Source organism: Dipteris shenzhenensis, chromosome 14 (genome assembly GCF_047967505.1).
Source record: "Dipteris shenzhenensis isolate YYH24624 ecotype China chromosome 14, Dip_SZ_1.0, whole genome shotgun sequence".
NCBI classification, from domain to species: Eukaryota; Viridiplantae; Streptophyta; class Polypodiopsida; order Gleicheniales; family Dipteridaceae; genus Dipteris; species Dipteris shenzhenensis.
This window is the reverse complement of record NC_141609.1, coordinates 20580861-20602721: the sequence shown is the minus strand read 5'-3', so window position 1 is coordinate 20602721 and position 21861 is coordinate 20580861. Positions and strand designations below refer to the sequence as shown.

General features: G+C 41.7%; 1 protein-coding gene across 3 annotated transcripts; it reads left to right on the top strand.

Annotated features, from left to right (window-relative positions):
- The first annotated feature begins 14783 nt into the window (after nt 1–14783).
- Nucleotides 14784–20425, top strand: LOC147894327 (hydroxyproline O-arabinosyltransferase RDN2-like). Of its 3 annotated transcripts, none has more exons than XM_087384446.1 (9): nt 14784–15379; nt 15717–15784; nt 15874–16075; nt 16177–16274; nt 16425–16494; nt 18747–18818; nt 18923–19036; nt 19631–19723; nt 19927–20425. In XM_087384446.1, the coding sequence occupies exons 1-8, from the start codon at nt 14900–14902 to the stop codon at nt 19694–19696; spliced, it is 1170 nt and encodes a 389-aa protein (XP_087240572.1). In that variant the 5' UTR covers nt 14784–14899; the 3' UTR covers nt 19697–19723; nt 19927–20425. The 3 variants fall into 3 exon arrangements, with proteins under 3 accessions (XP_087240572.1, XP_087240571.1, XP_087240570.1); XM_087384445.1 differs by having other exon boundaries at nt 15714–15784; nt 20064–20425; XM_087384444.1 differs by having other exon boundaries at nt 15714–15784.
- The last annotated feature ends 1436 nt before the right edge of the window (nt 20426–21861 follow it).

The following is a 21861-nucleotide window of genomic DNA, read 5'->3' as shown; positions in this document are numbered from 1 at the left end:
ACTCAAAAAATCTCTCTTCATCTGTGACTGTCTCCTCAGGTTCCTCTTCCAATTCCAACCTATAGCTCATATTGCACTGCATGGGTATAGACATAATCTCTAGTATGGTCTCCATTCTGATCAGGCTAATTGCCTTTCCTTTCCCCTTATCCTCCCATTTCATAGCACTGGTACAGAGCTGATTTAGATCTTTCACCTCCATACTGTAATCACTATCATTTGTTCTCTGTTGCACAGGATAGGCATCTCTCCTCCTGCCTCGGCTGGCTTTTCACAGTGAGGGCTAATATGTCCCCACTCCCCACAATTCCAGCATTGCACATTACTCGGATACCCTCTCCCTCTTCCTGCAGACTCTATCAATTCAAGCTTAAAGACTTCATGAGCCCCACTACTTCATGAATATCTTTCTTCAATGAATCCTCTTGTTTAGGAATTGCTATAGCTTCTTTCTCAGGATGTACATTCACCATCTCTGAAACATTCACATACTTCTTGAGTTCTTCCTATATTCCCAACTGCCTCAGACACTTCACCTTCCACTCCTTCTCATGAGCAACTCTAACAGCCTCCTCAAAGCTATCGATATTCCTTAGCTGCACCTTCAAACAGAGGGTAGGCTCCAGATCAGCCACAAACCGGTCTCTCTTTATCATCTGTGGGGGTACTTCAGGAATCAAAGCCTCACACCATAGACTCCACAGTCCACCAAACTCTATCATATATTGATCCACATCCTGACTATCCTTTTGCTGAATTTTTCACAACTCCTTCCATAAAAACATTAGTGGAGCTAAACAGGGCCACAACAAGCCCTGTTTTGCCCCACTAATGTTTTTTTCAAAGTAATTACAAAATAATGTTGCTTGTTACAAAATTTCCTTTGTGAAAAGGGTGATACAAAATCGCTCAAACAAGCCGAGCGACAGAAGCATATACATGTCGAAGATATACAACATTGTTTGTTACAAAATTACCCTATCGAAAGAGAGGAGAAAATAAGAAAAGAGGGGAAAAAAGAGAAAAAGAGAGAAAGCATATGCTAAAGAAAAGAAGAGAAAAGAAAATGAAAGAGAGGAAATAAGAGAGGGAAAAAGAAGAGAAAGAAGAGAAAGGAAGGGCGAAAAAGAGAAGGAAAAAAGAGAGGGAAAAAGCATATTAATCGCCAATACGATCAATATGAGTTATGCGACTGCTCCAGATCTATGCTCATTGAGGACATGTCAGAGAGTTTAGAAAAGATTGACATGCTGGCCGTGACATGATCTAAGGGACTGGTGATGGAAGACCTACTAGAAGACAAAGAAAGAAAAAGACTAAGCAATTGCACTGGCAGGATCAGAAAGTAGTACGCATATCAGTGCTCAAGGAAATACAAAAGATAGAGGTGAAAGAGACAAAAAACCCGGTCTGGCAACCAAATGAGAAACCTAGTGCTATGGCAAATTCGACATGCCACCAGACAAAAAGTCTGACGCAAAATCCATCGACTCAGTGCAACATAAAATATGCAAATTGAAATTAGGAATCGAAATGCAGGAAGTCATGTGAGGATGGCCTCTTAGTAAAATTGTTCATGGCTTTGAAACAGACATCAATAAAAATCACACTAGATCAGCTGCTGCTACTACTACTGCTGCTGAGTCTATAGTTCTAGCCTTTCAGGGAAACTTTATCCAGCAATTTTTAGATGATGGAAATATGAATTAGACGAAGGAAACCACGCAAGAGGAAGAGTACCAAGATGATGTGATAGAACCACCACTCATGTAGGTCAAACCAAATGACGTGGAGTACAAGGTCTCGACCATAAAAGTACATTACAATGGTCAAATAATACAAGGTACATTATTGGATGGAGGATCAGGTGTGAACATTCTTCCGCATAGCATGTACAGAAAGATGGTTTTGAGTGATATGGAAGAGGCCCCATTCTAGATAAGGAGGGTGGATCAATGACATGTTCAACCAATGGACATTGTTTGGAACCAGCAAATTAGCATTGAGGGAATGACATTTAGAGAATATTTTCTGGTTCTAAAATTGGAACAATGGGATTTGTCCTACCTAATTCTACTAGGCCGGCCTTTATTCAAAGATGCCATGGATCAAGCAAGGTTGGGGAGAATCCAAAATCACATTCAGAAGTGGGAAAAAGAAACTACGATTGGAAATGACTCCGAAGTTCATTCGGTAGAAAGAGAACAGATCATTGATTGCATAGTGTGTCAACATGTTTACAGAAATGGATGACGATGAGGAACATGAATTCCTGTACCTCTGTTTGAAGTGGATTTAAACAACATTGCACACCAGTACCTGATTGAACCAGCCTAGGTATGTCACATTTCAGCCAGAAAACCTAACAGGGTCAGGAAAAAATTCGACAAAATGGTCACGGACTCAAAATTTGAAAAAGAAGTGGAGGATAGTTCCACACAAAATGGAATCACAAAATAATCCTTAGAAGCATATGATGATCAAATGAAAAGAACATCGAGAGTAACGAAGGATGATTTGGAGGAATTAAACCTCGAGAAAATCAGTGTGCACGTGATAGGAAAGTTTAAGGAGCATGCAGTTGTTGATAGAGTTCAAAGATGTGTTTCCTTGGGACTACATAGACATGAAAGGAGTGGACGCATGCCTTTGTATACATCGTGTGTCAACCTCAAGCAAGATGCAGTGCCAATTGTGCAATAGAGATACCGAATGAATCCAAGCTATGCGAAGTTGGTAAAAGAAGAAAGTGATGAGCTACTCAGAGCTAGTTTTATCTACCCAGTGGATAAGGTCACATGGTTGTCACCCATTGTGATTTTGCCACAAAAGAATGGCAAATTGTGGGTTTGTGTGGACTACAAATAACTGAATGCAGCTACTATAACTAATCCATTTCCTCTGCCCTTTTGTGACACGATGTTATATGCAGTCATCGAACATGAGGTATAGATTAGGGGAGAATTGGGGTCTCCAAAGGGCCCCCAATCAGTGTTTCCTAATTTCAAGGGATTAGTGAGGTGTTTGAGGTGTACTAATGGAAGTGCTTCTTTTTGTGGGGCAATGCCATGTTGAGGTGGAGGGTGGCCAGACCCTACTGCACTTTTAGGTCCACTCTTGCTATTGTGACCTTTGCACAAGCATGGTGAGAAGACCATACACATACCTGTGTCCCACAGGAGCAAAAATGCACTAGATGAATGGGCGCCTTGCACCTACAAAACTTGAATGATTGGATAGTCATGAGAGGATCTGCCAAGGGTCCACATAAGCTTCCTAAGAGCAAGATAGGTAATCTTTTGCATGAATGGAAGGGCCACATCATGAAATTCAAGCTTGGGAAGAAAGGATGGCTTGCAAAGGTGCAACAAATTCACATGGAGAAGGAAATGTGCCTTGCTCCATTAAGCAATCAATCGACAATACCATCACATTGTAAGTTTGCATTTTGTGTAAGATTTCTAAGTGTTATGAGTCAGTTGGAAATTGTATTTTGAAATAGCACTTGTATTTCCTTTAGACTTTGAGGAGTGAGAACCAATTGAATGCTTCTCAGGTAAGTTTATTGCCATTCATGAGGATTTAGGAAGTCAAATGCATGCTAGAGAGAAGTCCTCTTCTTTGAAATAGAGAAATATCTATTGGTATAATGCCAAGTACATTACTCCAAGGACGGCATCAGGCTATGGCCATCTTCAATGGTCTTCAATGCATTGCAAGACCACAACTTAAAGACATGGATTGCAGCATGGTGGACATAAGAATATTGCAAACATACAAGGAAAAGATTGCAAAGGATGTGGGCATGGCCGTGAAGTTTACATTTGGCTCTAAATGAGTGAGGTTGTCTAGGTTTATGCCTCTGCACATTTTTGCTTCTTGTTTTCAGAATATCTAGATGCACATAACAAAAACCATGTGGTCATGCAAGTGCCTACATAAGAATGCCCTTGAGGAATTTCTTGGCGTGAATTGGGGAAACAGGTCAGGTGAACAAAAGGGTGATCTATTTCAATGCATGTATGTAAGGACAATGTGGTGTAAAGTACCACATCTCCCACCAAATGTTATATTTAGCTTTCCAATGTAGTTGTTGGAAGAAAACAGGTGGCAATTGGCTCCCCCTTAACTGTAACAATGATAATAATATAGGGGTAAGTTTATGTATTGATTCTCATTTAGGAGATGTCAAAAATGTGACCGTAAGTCACAATGGACTCTTAGGGACGTGTGGGAACACCTCTATTGGTCATGAAGGATGGCATCTGTGAGTCCTTCCATTTTACCTTAAATGGTGAAAAGGTAGGCAAGCATGTAGAGAAGTGCATGCATAGTGCCACTTTTATCCCTCCTGCAATATTGAAGATGGTAAATAATAAAATTTGCCAAGCACATCCTTCCACTGTAAAGAATAAGGGAGAGAGATAGGAGACTCAAGTTCAGCTTTCTTCACAACACACAAAAGAGAGAGGACACAAGGTTGGAGGGTGAAGCCTTTCTTCACTTTTGCACACAACAACAATACAATAGAAGAGGGAAATACCCTATATGTCAAAACCTAGAATACGTGGTTCATATGTGAACCCAAACCAAAACATACGTGGTAGTCTAACTACACCACAAGTACAACTAACATAGGCGGTGACATAAATGATAGTCATCCAGGAGATATGTCAGGGATAGAGCTTGATATCTCAACACTCCCCCTCAAGCTCAAATCCATCTCACGTACACCAAGCAAGCTCCTAAATCTGCGAAGCTTCTCGGTACCCAATGCCTTCGTAAAGATATCAGCCACCTGCTCCTCAGTGCTGACATAGACAAGATCAATCTCACCAGCTAGAACCTTCTCTCTCACAAAGTGATAATGCACCTCAATGTGCTTCGTTCTAGCATGATAAACTGGGTTATTAGCAAGCATGATGCTGCTAATGTTGTCACAATGAATGACAACTGCTGCATGAACTGACTGTCCCATATCTGCAAGTAGCTTCCGTAACCAAGCTACCTCACATGCAGCCATTGCTGCACCCCTGTACTCAGCCTCTGTGCTCGACAAGGCAACTGTTGGCTGCTTCTTGCTGCTCCAACTGATGGCACCACTCCCAAGGGAAAACATAAAACCACTAGTAGATCTCCTGTCTGAGACACTACCAGCCCAGTCAGCATCTGTGTATCCATGTACCTGTAATGCACACCCAGCTTCATAAAACAGTCCATAATGCAATGTGGACTTCACATACCGCAGTATGCGCCTAGCCGCATCCAAATGTGGCTTCCTCGGTGCCTGCATAAACTGACTCACCAGCCCCACAGCATAGCTCAAATCTGGTCTGGTTATAGTCATGTAAATCAAGCTACCTACTATGCGCCTGTACATAGTAATATCTTCAAGAAGCTCACCTGTCTCTGCATTGAGCTTCACATTCTGCTCCAATGGAACCGAAATAGGCTTACAGCCTATCATCCCATATTTGGACAGCATGTCCAAACCGTATTGCCTTTGCAACAGCCATATCCCACTCGGGGATCTAATAACCTCAATGCCCAAGAAGTAACGCAGCTCTCCCAAATCCTTCATCTCAAATTTCTGCTTCAATAGCAGCTTCACTTCATTAATGTCTGCATCACTATCACCTGTAATAATCAAGTCATCAACATAGATGACTATAAGCACAATCCCTCTGTTTGTCCTTTTCACATAAAGTGAAAAATCTGAATTGGAAATCTGAAATCCAATAGTGACAAGATATTGTCCTATCTTGTCTGACCATGCCCTCGGCGCCTGTTTTAAGCCATACAAGGCTTTGCGCAACCTGCATACAAAATCAAGATGTGCTTTATCCTCATAACCTTCTGGCTGCATCATATAAACCTCTTCCTGCAAGTCACCATGCAAGAAGGCATTTTTCACATCCATCTGATGCAAAGACCATCCCTTTGCAGCAGCCATAGCAATTACTGCTCTCACGGTTGCCATCCTTGCAACTGGACTGAAAGTTTCCTCATAGTCAATTCCATATGTCTGTGCAAAACCTTTGGCAACCAATCTTGCCTTGTACCTGCTAACAGACCCATCAGCATTGTGTTTTACTTTGTAAACCCACTTGCAGCCAATAGCCTTCTTATCATGAGGCAAAGGCATCAAATCCCAAGTGTGGTTTGCATCCAAGGCAGCCATCTCTTCATCCATAGCTGCTTCCCAATTTTTATGCCCTGCTGCATCCTCAAAACATGTGGGCTCTGGCTCCTCTAGAACCTTGACCATATAAGCATAGTGATGTGCTGTATACCCATCATATCTCAGCCTATCAACTGGATACTTAATACGAGTGGACCTCCGTACAACTGGATCAGTTGCAGGCGTCTTTAAATCATGCCTGCTTTTCCTTGCACCAGGTGTAACAACAGAAGGAATCCCAAGTTCCTCATCAAGGCTCATTTCAGAGCCGCTTGACTCTCCATCAACATGAGAGCTACCAGCAGACACATCAAACACTGGAGTATGGTCCACTTTTTCTTTTCCCTTATGTGATACCTGCACAACACTATCAGGACTGCCATGTGACGATTCACTAGATCTCAATCTCCCTGTCCATGCATTAGATCCACTAGTAGAGGACTCTCTGGGTCCACTCAAGGCTTGAGATTGCTGCTCTGCATTTATTGCAGCATTCCCATTTCCTGCATCTGCATCTCCTACCATAACAGTTGGTGCATACCAGCTGCTCATTTCATCAAAAACAACATCTCTGCTCACTTGCATTTTGCGAGTGGAAGGGTTATAACAGCGATACCCTTTCTGGTGCTGAGCATATCCAATAAAGATGCATTTTTCTGCCTTTGGATCCAGCTTTGTTCTCTTCTCATCAGGAACATGAACATAAGCTATGCAACCAAATACCTTCAAGTGAGAAATATCTGGTTTTTGGCCTGTATACATTTCTTCAGGCGTCATGCCATGGACAGCTGCAGTGGGAGTTCTGTTCATAATATAAACAGCAGTTGCTACTGCTTCAGCCCAAAAATAATCAGGCATGTTTTTCTCATTTAGGATCGCCCGTCCTACTTCTGCAATATGCCTGTTCTTCCTTTCTGCAACCCCATTCTGCTGAGGGGTAGACCTGCATGAGTACTTCCTTTGAATTCCCTGTTCTTTCAGATATTCACAAAATTCTTCTGAAAAGTACTCTCCCCCTCCACTTTAATATGCACACCTTTCTCTTTTTCAACCATGGCCTTAAAAGCCTTGAAATGGCTGAACACTTCACTTTTGTGCTTCATAAAATAAATCCACACCTTCCTAGTGTAGTCATCAATAAACGTCACATAATAATGGCATCCACCAATAGAAGCAGCTTTGGTTGTCCAAACATCTGAATGTATCACTTCCAAAGGTCTTCTGCTCACCTTAGCATTTTTGGGAAATGCATGTCTGGCCTGCTTACCCATTTGGCATGCTTCACATACCTTTTGTATTCCCTCAACTCTGAATTTAGGCAAACCTGCAACAATGTTTTTTGTTTGCATAGATTTCAGCCTTTGTATATTCACGTGCCCAATGCGCTTGTGCCATATCTCAATATCTGCAATGACACCTCTCCCATGCGCAAACATAGCAGCTTTCACCTCAGGCATATCAACATCCAAGGTGAACATTCTTCCATTTTTGTTGCCTTTCGCAACCAAGCGGCATTTATTTTTCAGGTCTTCAACAAAGCATCCATCAGGATTAAATCTAACCTGCAGACCTTGCTCAACCATCTGGCCAACTGAAACCAAGTTCTTAGTGATTTTTGGAACATGAAGTACATCTGCCAAGTACTTTGTTTTACCATCCTGCATAGCCAATGGCACTTTACCAACCTGCGTAATTGGGTGCGCAGTATCATCACCTGTTTCAACATAACCTGGCTTATCCAAATTTCTGACATCATGAAACCACTCACCATGACTGGTCATGTGGTTAGAGGCACCTGAATCAACATACCAAACATCATTGCAAGCTGCAGCATCTCCTGACATGGAGTTAACCATATGCTGCATCACAAAAAGGTGCTCATTTCTGTCGTCACCATGCCCACTTGATGATGCATAGTTGCTTTGCTGCAACTTCCCACTTTTGATGTCATTCTGCTTTTTATAGCATGTATTCTCCTTGTGTCCAGGCTTTCCACAATAATAGCATTCTGTGCTGCTATTTACTTGCTGGTTCCTTTGCCATGAACCACGGCCTCTTTGGCTCCCCCTGCCTCTAGAACTACCACGTCCTCCTCCATAGGACTGGTTTTCCTGTTGTTGCTGTTGGTTCTGATTTCCTGCACGGCCACCAGAACGGCCTCTTCCTCTACCCCTGCCTCTACCTGTATTCGAGTAGAAAGCAGTCTCTTGAGAAGTTGAGGTGGCTGAACCACCATTCCTTTGCTCTTCACTCAGCAAGAGAGCAATAAGTTCCTGAAAATCAGGAAATGTTTCACGGACTCCAATGGATGTCCGAAATTGTGCATAATCTTTCCCAAGACCATTCAAGGTCACGGACACTAAGTCCTCATCATCAACAGGTGCTCCAATGGAGGCAAGAGAATCTGCAAGGCCTTTCACCTTCAAGGAATACTCATTTATATTCAGATTTTTCCTTTGCACATTGTGCAACTCCTGCTTTAGCTGCATCTTTCGTGCTTTGGTATTTGTGCTATACAGCTTCACCAATGTATCCCATGCCTCCTTAGGCGTCTCTAGATCCTGTATATGCACAATCATAGAATCTGAAATGCTAACGGACAGCCAATACAGGCATTTTCTGGCTTTTTCATGCCATTCTTTAAAGGTCTTCAATTCAGCAGGAGTGGGAGCAGCACCCAAAACTGGTTCTGCAGTTTCACCACTGATGTAATCCCAAACTCCCTTTCCCATAAAGAAGTTTGTCATCCTGAACTTCCATGCTTGGAAGTTGTTCTTGTCAAGCTTCTCACTGACAATGGTAGACAGATTCTCAGACATTTTACAAATCACGAATTGCAACAGCAACCTGTAAACACAGCAAATGCCTCAGAAGGGCAAATAGCAAAACTTCTGCAAAGAGCCTCACAGGGGCAAATCTGCAACACTGACGAAAGTGGTATTTCACCACACAGTCACTTCCTCGTGACGATTTTGCATCAACAGGCAACAGGCATGAATCTGCAACTCCCAATATCTCTGCACATAGGCATATGATGCAATTTCTGTGGCACCTTTCCACCGACAAGCCGCGCGGTGGTCGCACAGCAAAAACAGGGCCTTTTTCTGAGTGCCTGCGAAGAACTTCCGCCTTCAAAACGGGCCCCGAAACGGCCTCAAATCAGAAAAATAAAGTCACCACGAAGGGCCTCTCAATCTGAAGCAGTGCACTCCTGCACTTCTTTCTGTGCTACCTGCAGAGATTTGCTCCCAAACTCGAAATAGGAAAGCTACACTGGTCCTCTTACCAGGACACCACAAACTTGGCTAGCTTTCTTGAGCTCCTTACCACGAACAAGGCTCTGATACCATGTAAAGAATAAGGGAGAGAGATAGGAGACTCAAGTTCAGCTTTCTTCACAACACACAAAAGAGAGAGGACACAAGGTTGGAGGGTGAAGCCTTTCTTCACTTTTGCACACAACAACAATACAATAGAAGAGGGAAATACCCTATATGTCAAAACCTAGAATACGTGGTTCATATGTGAACCCAAACCAAAACATACGTGGTAGTCTAACTACACCACAAGTACAACTAACATAGGCGGTGACATAAATGATAGTCATCCAGGAGATATGTCGGGGATAGAGCTTGATATCTCAACATCCACATGGTGGGATTTTTGGCAGTTCCTGAATTATTACCCCGCATTGGCTTGTGGTGGTACCAGGTTGAGGTGGTTGTTGATTCTAACTATTGGTTCTGGGGTGGGTATCTTGTGATTGTCACCCCTCTCCAACCGTGCTTCAACCATAATGGGAAATTTCGGTCTCGATCTATGATCTTCCAATACTTGACAGTATCCACATTCTTTGGAATTAGGTCCCCAGTTTCTTTGTTGGTGCCAACTTCTCCAATTGCCTTGTTATGGTGGTTGTTGCACCTATTGTGCCGCTTCTATGGCATTCGCCCCAATGGATATCGCATTAGCTCTTGTGGTGGTTGGGATCCACACTTGCTCTTGGCCCTCATTTTCTCATGCATTGGGACTATACCAGCACACCTTCATCAGATGACTCTTCATATAAATGCCACATTGAAATCGTGATCGATTGTTTCACCAATCTTGCTATTTCTTCTAATTTGGGGATCTTTTTTGACTTTGACTTCTCTTTCTTCTCTTTTACATTCTCCTTTTTTCTTTTATTCGCTATTTTCTTCTTCTTCTTTCATTTCTTTTTCTTGTCATCATCATCCAAATCATTGTCGGAATCGCCATTGCTTATGGTGGATCCGGACTCGCTTTCTAAGTCTCCCAAAAGCCTATCGGATTCTTCTTCTAAATCGGTGCCTGTCTTCTTCTTTTTCTTTGTTGTACCAATTCATCTTTTCATGCGTTTGGATACCTCTATGAGATTGTTGGATCCATTCTGACCTGTGAGAATAGCCATGCTATTGACGACGCTTCTGATTTTCACCTGCTCTTACAGTCCCTTGCAGAAATATTCCACCATTGTTTTTGGTGTTAGTCTTTCGATAGGACCAAGTCTTGCATTCAAATTGAGAAATTGCTAAGCATAATCCTCAACTGATAGCTTTTTTTGTTTCAATTCACTCAACTTTTTTGGAACACTTGTAGTCTTCTCCTTTCTGAATCTTTCCAAAAATGATGTCCTGAGTTCATCGTATGTTCAGATTTTGTTTAGATGGAATGGGTTGCAAGGTAAAGAATCAACGTGTCTGTGTGGATCTCTCATCTTAATTGGAAGCATTATGAATTCAAACATAACAGGAAACACACACTCTCTCTCATTGTAATTTGAAAGTTTAAAAAATAGATAATCGGAGGTAATCCAACAAACAGATGAATACAAGAAGACAGTCATTCATATTTCATTCACTTCTTTTTTATGAATTTCCTCATTCCAATATATTTCTTCTTTTTTCCCCATGTAGATTACCCATTTTTCACTTACGGCTGATTCCAACAGTTATGATCCTTTTAAGTTTTTCCTACAGCTTTTTGGATTATATATATTTTACTCGTCCAAATAGAGATTTTAACTATGTTAACATCCCTCTAGCCTGAGAACACATGAATTGTAATGCATAATTGGGGGGGAGTCCATTCTGAGTAGCATTTGTCAAGAGTAGTAAGTATTGTACAGTCTTGAAGCCTCTGCCAGCTGCTTGGAACTCAGCGTCCAATGCTATGAGATTCGTGTAAACCGACTCGTGAGAAAGTAGATTGTGTCAAGTCAGAAAGCTTATTGTTTTGCACTCTGCATTGAAGCCTCTGATGCTCTTTTTTGGCACACTCCCAAAAGTACTAAGACGTTTGGTCCTTTAATGGGGCGTAAGGACCACCAAATGGGTCACCATTTCTTGTCATTGGTGGATCTCCCCATATCTAGTTTGTGGAATGACTCATGTACACCATTACCCTTTCGCTCTAACCTGCCTTCATATAGTATAGTTCCTTTCTTCTATATATTAAGCATTCTAATTCGATTATTCATAAGTAAGGAGCCTAGTAGTATTCTCCCTTCACTTGTATGGATTGGTCCAAGATATCCACCATGGTACCATCAAAGGTCCAATAAGTATAACATGCCAACTACTCATTAGCATTATGGAGTACTTCTCCTTCACATAACACTCATGGCATTCCAGATTCTACATAATTCCACAGATGTAATCCAAAATGCCAATTCCATATATTTTGCACTAGTACGCCAATTAGATCACTCTAGGACATACGTGTCATTTACTTAATTACTTCTTTTCATTCAAGGGCTAAAGTATGGCCTATGTCCATTGTATTATTAACGTCACAATACACTCTATTGATAATATGTCAAGGTCTAATAAGTCCAATTCATTTACACATCCATTATCTTATAGAATGTTCTTCACACAAGAGCCTTCTTAATACCACACAATTCATGTCATGCCATGAATATAATTTGAAAGGCTAATGTCAAGTAGGCTCCTTTTTATTGCCTTTGTCAGTTATCCATGTCTCTCATCATCTCAGGTCTAAAGTAACACCCTTATCACAATATCTTCTTTAATTATAATGTCAATAAACTCATCAATGTTAGTAATGATTGCAAGGATCTCCCCATGATCATGGGCATGTCTATTTGGCCATTATATAAGTGGGGCTTGTAACATCCTTCACTCTCACTCTTCCCCACCCTGCCCCTCCCCAGGACAAGGGGAAGGGTGCATGTGTGTGTGTGTGTGTGTGTGTGTGTGTGTGTGTGTGTGTGTGTGTTAAGATTAGACTAGAACCCCTCAAGAAGATCCAAGAATATATACACACTAGTGAACATGATATGATGATAAGGTGGGTATACTAGCATTTGCGTTATGATGCCAATCCTTACTAATTAAAATTTTGCATGATTGTATGCTATTTTTAGTGTGGTGGTTAAAATGTATGCCATGGAATGGCTCGTTACACATAGTCTTCATGTGTAGGTAAATGAAGTTATATTCGGAAAGATAGAAGTCATCATAATGTTCGCATTTCTAAATTGGAACTTCAAAGCTCAATCACTGCTGTAGTGCTTCTTTTGTGACACAGTTTACATATTAAGTAGTACTACAGGGTATATTAGCGTTTGCATTATGACTCTACTAATTAGAATTTTGTTGTTAATGAGGGGAAAAACTAACGTGTATGAATTCCTCTCTTCAACTACCTCGTTGGAAAGTTGTCCATGTCACAAAAACGCCATACTCACATGGTGTAAACATTCCATATCCTCTGAAAAATCCTTGGAGGGGTGGTCACGACTATTAAAAAATCCACATAGCACGTGCAAGCAATAGAGTACTGAAAATACCCATTGCATAATTGTTTATCCCCTTCCATATGTATACATGTTTGGATGTTTACTTTAATGCTACCTCATCTATATTTATAGCAATTAATTGCATGTGATAAGTTTTTTGTTAATCCCTCATGTCTTTTAAAAAGCCTCCCTTCATTAACTATGGTTATATGTAACATGGTTATAAGATGATTTCCTCAACAAATTTTTTTAGGAGTATTATATTTAATTTTAAGTAAATTATAGTTCGTTTATTTAATTCATATTTGCTTGGTAAGTGGTGGTGGTGTGAATATAAATTCTATCTTCTTGTCTGAAGGCAAAATACCTTGAGACCAAAAGATGCAATGCTTATTAAATTTGTAATGCATGTTGGGATAACATAAAATTTGAACTTGACACCACGTACGCTATCTAATATACAATTTTTACAACACTTAAAAAGCATTGGAACTGTGAGAAGTGGGTGGCTTTTAAGGATACATGGTCAATGTCAAATATTGGAGTGATGTGACAATGATGTAAGTTACTTTTTTATAAGCGACCTTTTGAACTTAGTAAAAATACATAGTCCAAAAGATTTGTATGTCATGGGCAAAAACGTGAACCATTAAAATTCAACCAAATCTTAGCGCTATCCTTTCACGTTTGTGATGTTACTTACTCACATGCGATCCTAAGCCCTGATTGTATTACAATAAAGCAAACTCATGACATGGGTGGGTTTATCTACCATCACCAGTATGATGAGACGTGAATATCAAGGTCTAATGGCCATTGTTTTGATTCTAGTAGGGTCATTACTACAAAATTTGAGTGACACAGTGACTAATGGGTGAAGTGTATTGAGAACGAAGATTGCAATGTTGGTGATCTTACATAAGCAAACCTAACTTTAGGGAGGGTAAAGTCAATGTGTGGAGATGTAAAAAAGAGGTGGAGTGGTCACCTTTGTTGCTATAGTAGCAGTTTGCTTGTCCTCTCATGAGATGTATGGGTGAGTGTAACAAGTTTGGGAAATTCCACAAGAGGGCAAAACTTACAACAAGATGTATTGAAAGAAGACGATAGTGTTAGTGTGTGCGTGCGCGCGTGCATGCGTGCGTGCATTTAGGTGGAAATATAACCAAAATAGCAAGTCATGTGTTTCCTTAGGTGCGCAAAGTAGGTAGCCTTGGAGTAGGTGGACTAAGGACGAGCAAGGAAGACATAGTCTCAAGGTCGAGAGCATGGGTCGTAAGTCAAACGAATGGAGAAACCGATGTTTTATTATTTTGGACGAGCTCTCTGGTGGCTGGTAATTTGGTGATAGTGGGACATGGCGAACCATTACCTGTGGCACCTATTCCTCGAGGCGACCGCTTTTGCCTTGGTTTGAGGGACGGCTTTTCTGTGTATGACACTTACACCCGCCCTCCCCATGGGCCTCATGTATGCAGTGCGGCCTCAAGAGTGGACCCCAAGTTCCAGAAAAACAAGCTTTGTGGAGCGGAGAAGATAGCAAGGACGCTAACGGACCTGGGCATGTAAGACGTGTCCCAACGGGGGTGCATGGTTGATGGCGAGGTTGTGAAGTGAGACCTCCTCTTGTAGGTTGTTGAGCCGGGGTTGGGTAGAGATGAACCGTGGTGAGGTTAAATGAATCATGAAATGTATGTTGGGAGAGGGACATGTAAGGCTAATGAGAATAATAATTAAATTTTAGCAGAATCCCTTAATTTTCTCTCTCTTCGCGAGACCGTCGTCTCTGCTCATTTTCTCTCTCTTTCTGTATGAGCATTTTCCGGCTAAAGGCAAGCTTTTGCAGCTTACCATGTACAGATCGCCAGCACCCACCTTCCCAAACAGTCCTCCCTTCCTCCATAGCCACTCCTTGAACCATTTCCTTCCCTCCAATGGGTCGCGCCACCCTCCCCTTCCTCGTCGTTGTCACCTTCGCCCTCTTCTTTGCCACCTACAACACCATTACCATGCTCACCTCTCGTCACTCCCTCCATTTCTCCGAATCCGATGACCCTGAGCTCCTCGACTATCGTACCTCCCGCTTCTTCGACCCCGTTATCAAAATGCCTAAGCTTGTCAAGCGGGAGAGTCGCCAACAGAAGCGTCTCTTCCATGTCGCAACTGCCACCGAGCTTGTCAGGCGGGAGAGTCGCCAACAGAAGCGTCTCTTCCATGTCGCTCTCACTGCCACCGATGCTCCCTATAATCGCTGGCAATGCCGCATCATGTACTACTGGTACAAGCAGCTTCGAGACAAACCTGGGTCGGAAATGGGTGGATTCACAAGGGTGTTGCATTCAGGGAAGGCAGACACTTTGATGGAGGAAATCCCCACCGTGGTCGTGGATCCTCTTCCAGAAGGCGTGGACCGAGTAAGAAATTTCATTTCCAGCTCATGATTCTGAGAATGCCGCTCTTTTAACTTGCTTTAAGCACCTTTTTCCCGGATTTTAACGCCCGAACGAATTAAGCCCTCCTTTCATTTTGTTTCAAGTGACCTTCAACCGACTATCTCATGCGAAGAATGCTCATAAAGTGCACGAGCTACTCATTTTGGGAATGACTGCAAAGATTGATGTCTGGACTACAGTCAAGTTGTACCCTTTGGGCATTGCAGATTTGTGTGTCGTGTAACTCATATCTTGACGTTATCTGCTTTAGGGTACTTTAACGCACTGATATAGATGTTAAAGATGTTCTTATCAGCAGGGTTACGTTGTTCTCAATCGTCCTTGGGCGTTTGTTCAATGGCTACACAATTCTACAATTGAAGAAGAGTACGTTCTGGGTTTTGGTGTCACGCTTTAATTTTTATGGAGGAATTCCAAAATAACTGTGCCTCCGCCTGATGGTCCCTTTCTTGCAGCTACATAATGATGGCAGAGCCTGATCATATATTTGTGAAACCGGTGCCTAACTTAGCCACGGCAGATCATCCTTCGGCCTTTCCATTCTTCTATATAAAACCCACAGAAAATGAAGCGGTTGTGCGGAAATTTTATCCAGAGCACTTGGGGCCAGTTTCTTCCATCGATCCTATAGGCAACTCCCCCGTGATCATCAGCAAGGTATCTCACCGCAGTTCATGCGATCTAAGCACCCACGGCACTTCTGTACATGATCTTTCTTCTGTGGTGCTCTTATATGCTTCTTTGAATTGTCATTTCAGTCCCAGCTTCAGAAGATAGCACCTACGTGGATGAACATTTCGTTGCAGATGAAGGATGATCCAGAAGCAGATAAGGCTTTTGGTTGGGTTCTGGAAATGTAATTTTTTGATACTGCCACCTCTTACTGGCTCCATAAGTAATGACTTTAGCGTTGACCAGGGTCAGACAACGAATTGTGCATGTTAGTGTGAATCTATATGGATTCTGTGAAACCTGAAAGGACGGATGTTAATTGTGCTGGTTTCAGGTATGCTTATGCCATTGCCTCTGCTCTCCATGGGGTTCAACATGTTCTCAGAAAAGATTTTATGATTCAGGTATGGAGAATAGTTTAAATATTGTGTGTTGTATTGGTTTACAAGGTTGGACGGATACCATGAATGGTTGGTTGCTAAATTTTTACACCAGAAAGCATACGAGCAGAGAGAAAGAGAGAGGGAAGGGTGGGGAGATGCGATGTGTTCCTAGAGGACGATGAGCATGACGCATTTGTTCACATCACATATGGTTGGCCATCGATTTTTTTTAAAGATGTGCTTCAGACGATTGAATATTTTATATCCGTATATGTCAACTTCAATGGTATTATTTTTTCCTATTAGGTTGGCCTTGTATATATTGTACAGTAACATCATTGCAAACTTTGAAAATTGTACAGCCATGAATCATATAACCAAAAAAATTAATGTTTGCACCAATTCTACGGCTTGCATAGAGGGGTTTTTGGTGCAATGCACTTGCCTTTTAATGTGACATTTCCTCCATCTACTCAACTTCTCTTTGCAGCCTCATGTCTGCAGACTCTCCCCGTTCTCTTCATTCTCACTTCCTATCTTAACCCTCTCTCTTTCCCTCTCACATTTTCTCCTTACATTTTCTACCTGTTAAATAAATCTGCCCCTGCCCTCTTTACAAAAAACTTAACTCCATGAAAATTTTTTAGAGCTGGAGTTTGCATTATTTACAATATGAGTACAGTATTTTGTAAAAATGAGCACAGTAACATTGTTCTAAACACCACAAGCGCTCATCGTGCAAAATTTGGAGGGTTTGCAAATTTGAAAATACGGTTGCTGTTCATGGGAATCTCCATGTGGCTAGAGGAAGCATTGGCCAACTTCAGGATTTGAAAAAACGTCTTGACCAATGCTCCAGTATGGGTGTGTCTAAGTTTTCTCGACCATTCACTTTTAATATTAATGCCAACGGAAGGGCTTTAGGGAAATTCTCAAACAAGTGCCGGAGATTTGATGATAAGAGGGTGTCAATAAGCAAGATGCTAGAAATCTTACATGCACCAAAGTAATGCCATCATATACGTATGGGAACAGAGTATGACCATAAGACACTGAACCCTTTCTCACAGCCTAACTTGTCAACTAAGCAGATGAGCTGCTTGGTATTGGTGATGTCCTATGATATGGTTGCAGAGAAGGTAAATCATGCTTTGTCCTAACTGTGGATGTGGCCGTTAGTGCTGTATCTAGCATCAAGTTCTGGGTTGCCCATCTGGCAAAGTGCCATATGCAAAATGAGGGAAGTATTGTTGCCATTTACACATTCTACTTTTGGAGGGGTTCACTTTTGTCACAAACTGCTATGTGCACAATATTCTCATCCTGAAGTTTCACTTGCCACAAGATCAACAGATGAAGTACATGCCTGATTGTCACCTACATCTGCTCTATGAAGGTGCACGTGCAGGCTCCTTGTACTTGTTTTTACCATAGTAGAGTATGGCTTACCCCATTTTATGAACTGAAGGACACCAGTTGAGTATGGAAGGGTCCAGCCCCACGACACAGCGCTCGGACAAAGGGCTGAGGGCTGGCTGCAGGCTGCTGTTCTAGCAGGAAGCTCAATACCATCGTCACAATGACAAGGGAAATGTAACAGGAAAATAACAAGAATGAGGAGTCGGAATGACTAAGAGAAATATGGGGTTGGGAACAATTTAACAAATGCCATGGCATATTTTGAGGAATGAGAAATTGGAGCTCCATGACTTGGAGAAAAATGGGAATGGGAACAAACACCATGTCAGTGCCATGTCATCGTATGATATGGCATTGGGAACAAGAATGCAAACTAGAATGCGAGAAGCGAATGGGAACACCACATCTCAGGAGTCAAGTGACAAGTATCCAAGTCATAAAAGTTGAGGGAAAATTCAAAGGCTTTTGTGCCCTTTATTGCCTCTAGCCAACCATTTCAGATAATTCAAAAATGGCACCCTTGTGGAACTCTATTTTGTTGATTCAGAAGGACGAAGTGCATTTCAGGTCAACTATGTGAGCATGTAAACATAAGCAGCCATAAGAAATGAAGATCTGTGTTTGACCAAGTATGACCAATCAAAGTTGTTGCAGTAATACTTAGTCAATAATCCATTGTGGATGTTTCTGAACCAGTCATTTTTAATACTTAGGCAATATATCTTGGTAATCCGTGAAAAGTTTCCCAGCCACATCACCCATTTTTAATTGGATGGTTGGAGAGACAGAGAGAGAGAGAGAGATTTCTATAACTGGAAGGGTTTGAAATATGGATTGATGGCTTTTCATGATAGCCTCCCTGGGACCTCGAGGTGGCAGAGAAGTTCATCATACACTACACCTATGGATGTGACTACACCATGAAGGTAAGCGATGGATACTGATCATTTTTGGTAGCCGTGAAGAACTCCTGGAGAATCATATCGTACTTCTACATTTAATGCCTCATGACATCATGCACTTTTTTCAGGGTGTCTTGACCTATGGAAAGATTGGAGAATGGCGTTTTGACAAAAGATCGCATCTAAGAGGTGCTCCTCCAAGGAACCTTCCATTGCCTCCACCAGGGGTTCCAGAAAGTGTGGTAAGCCACATGTCAAGCCCTGGGTTATTGTTTAGGCAATTGTTTCTGAAATGTTCTGTTATGCATAATCATCTAATGCTCTCCAATTGGAACCTCAGAATTCAGAGTTGTACAGAGTTTCCTGTGGCCTTCCATCTTTATCATTTGCCATTAATGGCAGGGTCTGTTTAGCTTGGTTAGCAGATGGCCTGACTTGCATGATTATTCTCTGCTTCAAGAGTGGCATAGAGCAGCAAATTTTATAATTATAAGACAAAACAATCCAACTCATTTTTTAGTACAGCCCTTGCTCCCCATACAGTACTTTGGCAGCTGCCTAGTAAGGACTTCTGCAGTTGCTATTTCTCTTACTTCTGATTGTCATAACGTTGCATGACTAGTCTTAGGGCAACTTCCAAGGGGCTTTTGTATCGCACTGTTTGATCTAGCTACAACAGACCTTCTGTTATTTTATAATGTTTTGGTCATTTTATTGTCCTATGTAACTGTTTCTCCTAGCTTTGAACAGGCCTGCTTCGGTTGAATTTCCTTTATGGGAGTTTAGCAGCTCAAAGGAGCACAGAACTCAACAAGGTTGCTACTTTCTTTTTGCAGGTGACTTTAGTGAAAATGGTAAATGAGGCAACAGCAAATATTCCGAACTGGAAGGAAGGAGAGTGATCAGATGCTATAGTTTGAATGCAGTTGGTAATTTCTTCTCGTAAAATTCTAATAAAACTCGTTGCTACAGTTGACAGTATTTTGAAGTCTAGGTCATTTCAGGTATTCTGTACTGGCCAATTGTCAATATGACTGCATTGGTAATTTGGTGAAATTAGAGGTGGGAGATATTTAACGTCTAACGTGAGCATTTTTTTAATGAGACTTGACAATCATCCTTTGTGGTACAGCAATCGAATTCTATGGACATGATGAGTGTATTGGGATTCTAATGGACTCGTGGATCCCAAAATTCCATTATGCCTTGTTCATAATGTTTTCTGGCTGATGTGCTCCAAATCTATGACAACTGACACATTGGTTGCAGAGCATGCAGAGGACTCGTCAAACTTGGTGTTCTCTAAGTGATGCAATATTCCTTACATGGCAAACCGCGTGGTCTTTGGACGGGCCTTGTGATTCAGCTGATGGACCTGTAAGACAGTAGTAATGAAGACTTGTAGTCAATCAATGTTTGGGTCATAGACCCTATCACTAATTTAGCATTCCCATTGTGCCACGAAAGGGGAAATGAGTCCGCAAGGAGTTGATAGCTTTTCAATAGTTAAGTATACGCCAGAGCCCCACTAGTCTTCTCTTGGCCTTTGTCAAGTCGGCTTCTGGGTTTTGAAGAATACAAACAAGATTTCATTTACACCTTTTCTAAGCAGCTTGTTTTGCCTTTGTTCAGTCGGCCTTTTGGTTTTAAGAGATTAGTAATGAAGACCAAAATGCTAATGTTTGGGTCACTGAACCTTGTACTGTCTTAGCATTCCCATGATCTGGGAAATGAGGAGTCGATAGCTTTTCAGTAGTCAGTTGCCTCTACGGTTTTTATTGGGGTTTGTGAAGTTTGGCTTTTGGGTTTTAAAGAATGCGAGCACATATACACCCTTTGTAAGCAACTTATTGGCCTTTAACAAGCCGGCCTTTTGAGTGTGCACGTAGTTTGATTTTCCATATTAGGATCTATGTGATTGGGTTCATCCAGACTTAAAAGAGAAATTGCACTATGTCCCATTATTTTTGGCCTGCCATAGGAAGGCCTTAGTGTAGATGTCTGATAAGAAAGGAAAAATAGGTATTTTTTAGACATTTCTTTTTATTTTAAGGTGATTGGTCCAAGTATGCTCCTTGTAAGAGGCTTTAATGCATGCATTTAGTGACTTCGTCCTCTTTGGCCTGCCCCCCCCCCCCCCCTCTCTCTCTCTCTCTCTCTCTCTCTCTCTCTCTCTCTCTCTCTCTCTTCTTCTTCTTCTTCTTCTTCTCTCTCCCCTCTCCTCTCTCTTCTCCTTTTTTCTCTCCTTTCTTTCTCCTTCCTCTCTCTCTCTCTCTCTAGGCAAGCCCTCCCCGTCCCCCTCCCCCCCCCCCCTTCTCTCTCTCTCTCTCTCTCTCTCTCTCTCTCTTTCTCTCTCTCTCTCTCCCCTTCTTTTTCTTCTTCTCTCTAGACAAGCCCCCCCCCCCCCTCTCTCTCTCTCTTTGTCTCTTGTTCTTCTTCTCTCTCCGCTCTCCCCTTTCTCTTCTCCTTTTCTCTCCTTTCTTTCTCCTTCCTCTCTCTCTCTCTCTCTCTCTCGGCAGGCCACATGAATGAAACTCATCTTGTTTGAAAACTTACAGGTTGAATGATGGCTTGTTGCTTTACGTCCTCAATGCTTAGGTCATTTTGAGAGGTGCCTTCAATCATGTAGGAGATTCAAGGGCACACTTCACTAAGCTTTTAATATGGTTATATTCTCAATAATTGAAGATGCGAGGTTACTTTTGTACAATGGAAGAGATACAGAGAGCTAGTATGCTCATATGGGTGTAGTAGTAAGTACTTATTGCCTTTACAAGAATGATTAATATCGTTATGGAGAAATTATTGACTTGGGGTGCAAATAACAAAAGACAGTGTAAGGTAAGGACTTTAAATGGTTTATTAGAGGTGGTTATAAGGTATGCATGTGCAAAACACATGCATACCATGTCTACAATACAATCACACAAAAATTGGAAGCCAAACCAAGTCACAAGATCCCTCTCAGTGGATTATATACTTGCAAGGGTTGGTAGCGAGGAGGTCATCATCACAGCAGTGATGTGCTTGGCAGAGTGATCTCTCTATTGGATTTAAAATAGTGCAC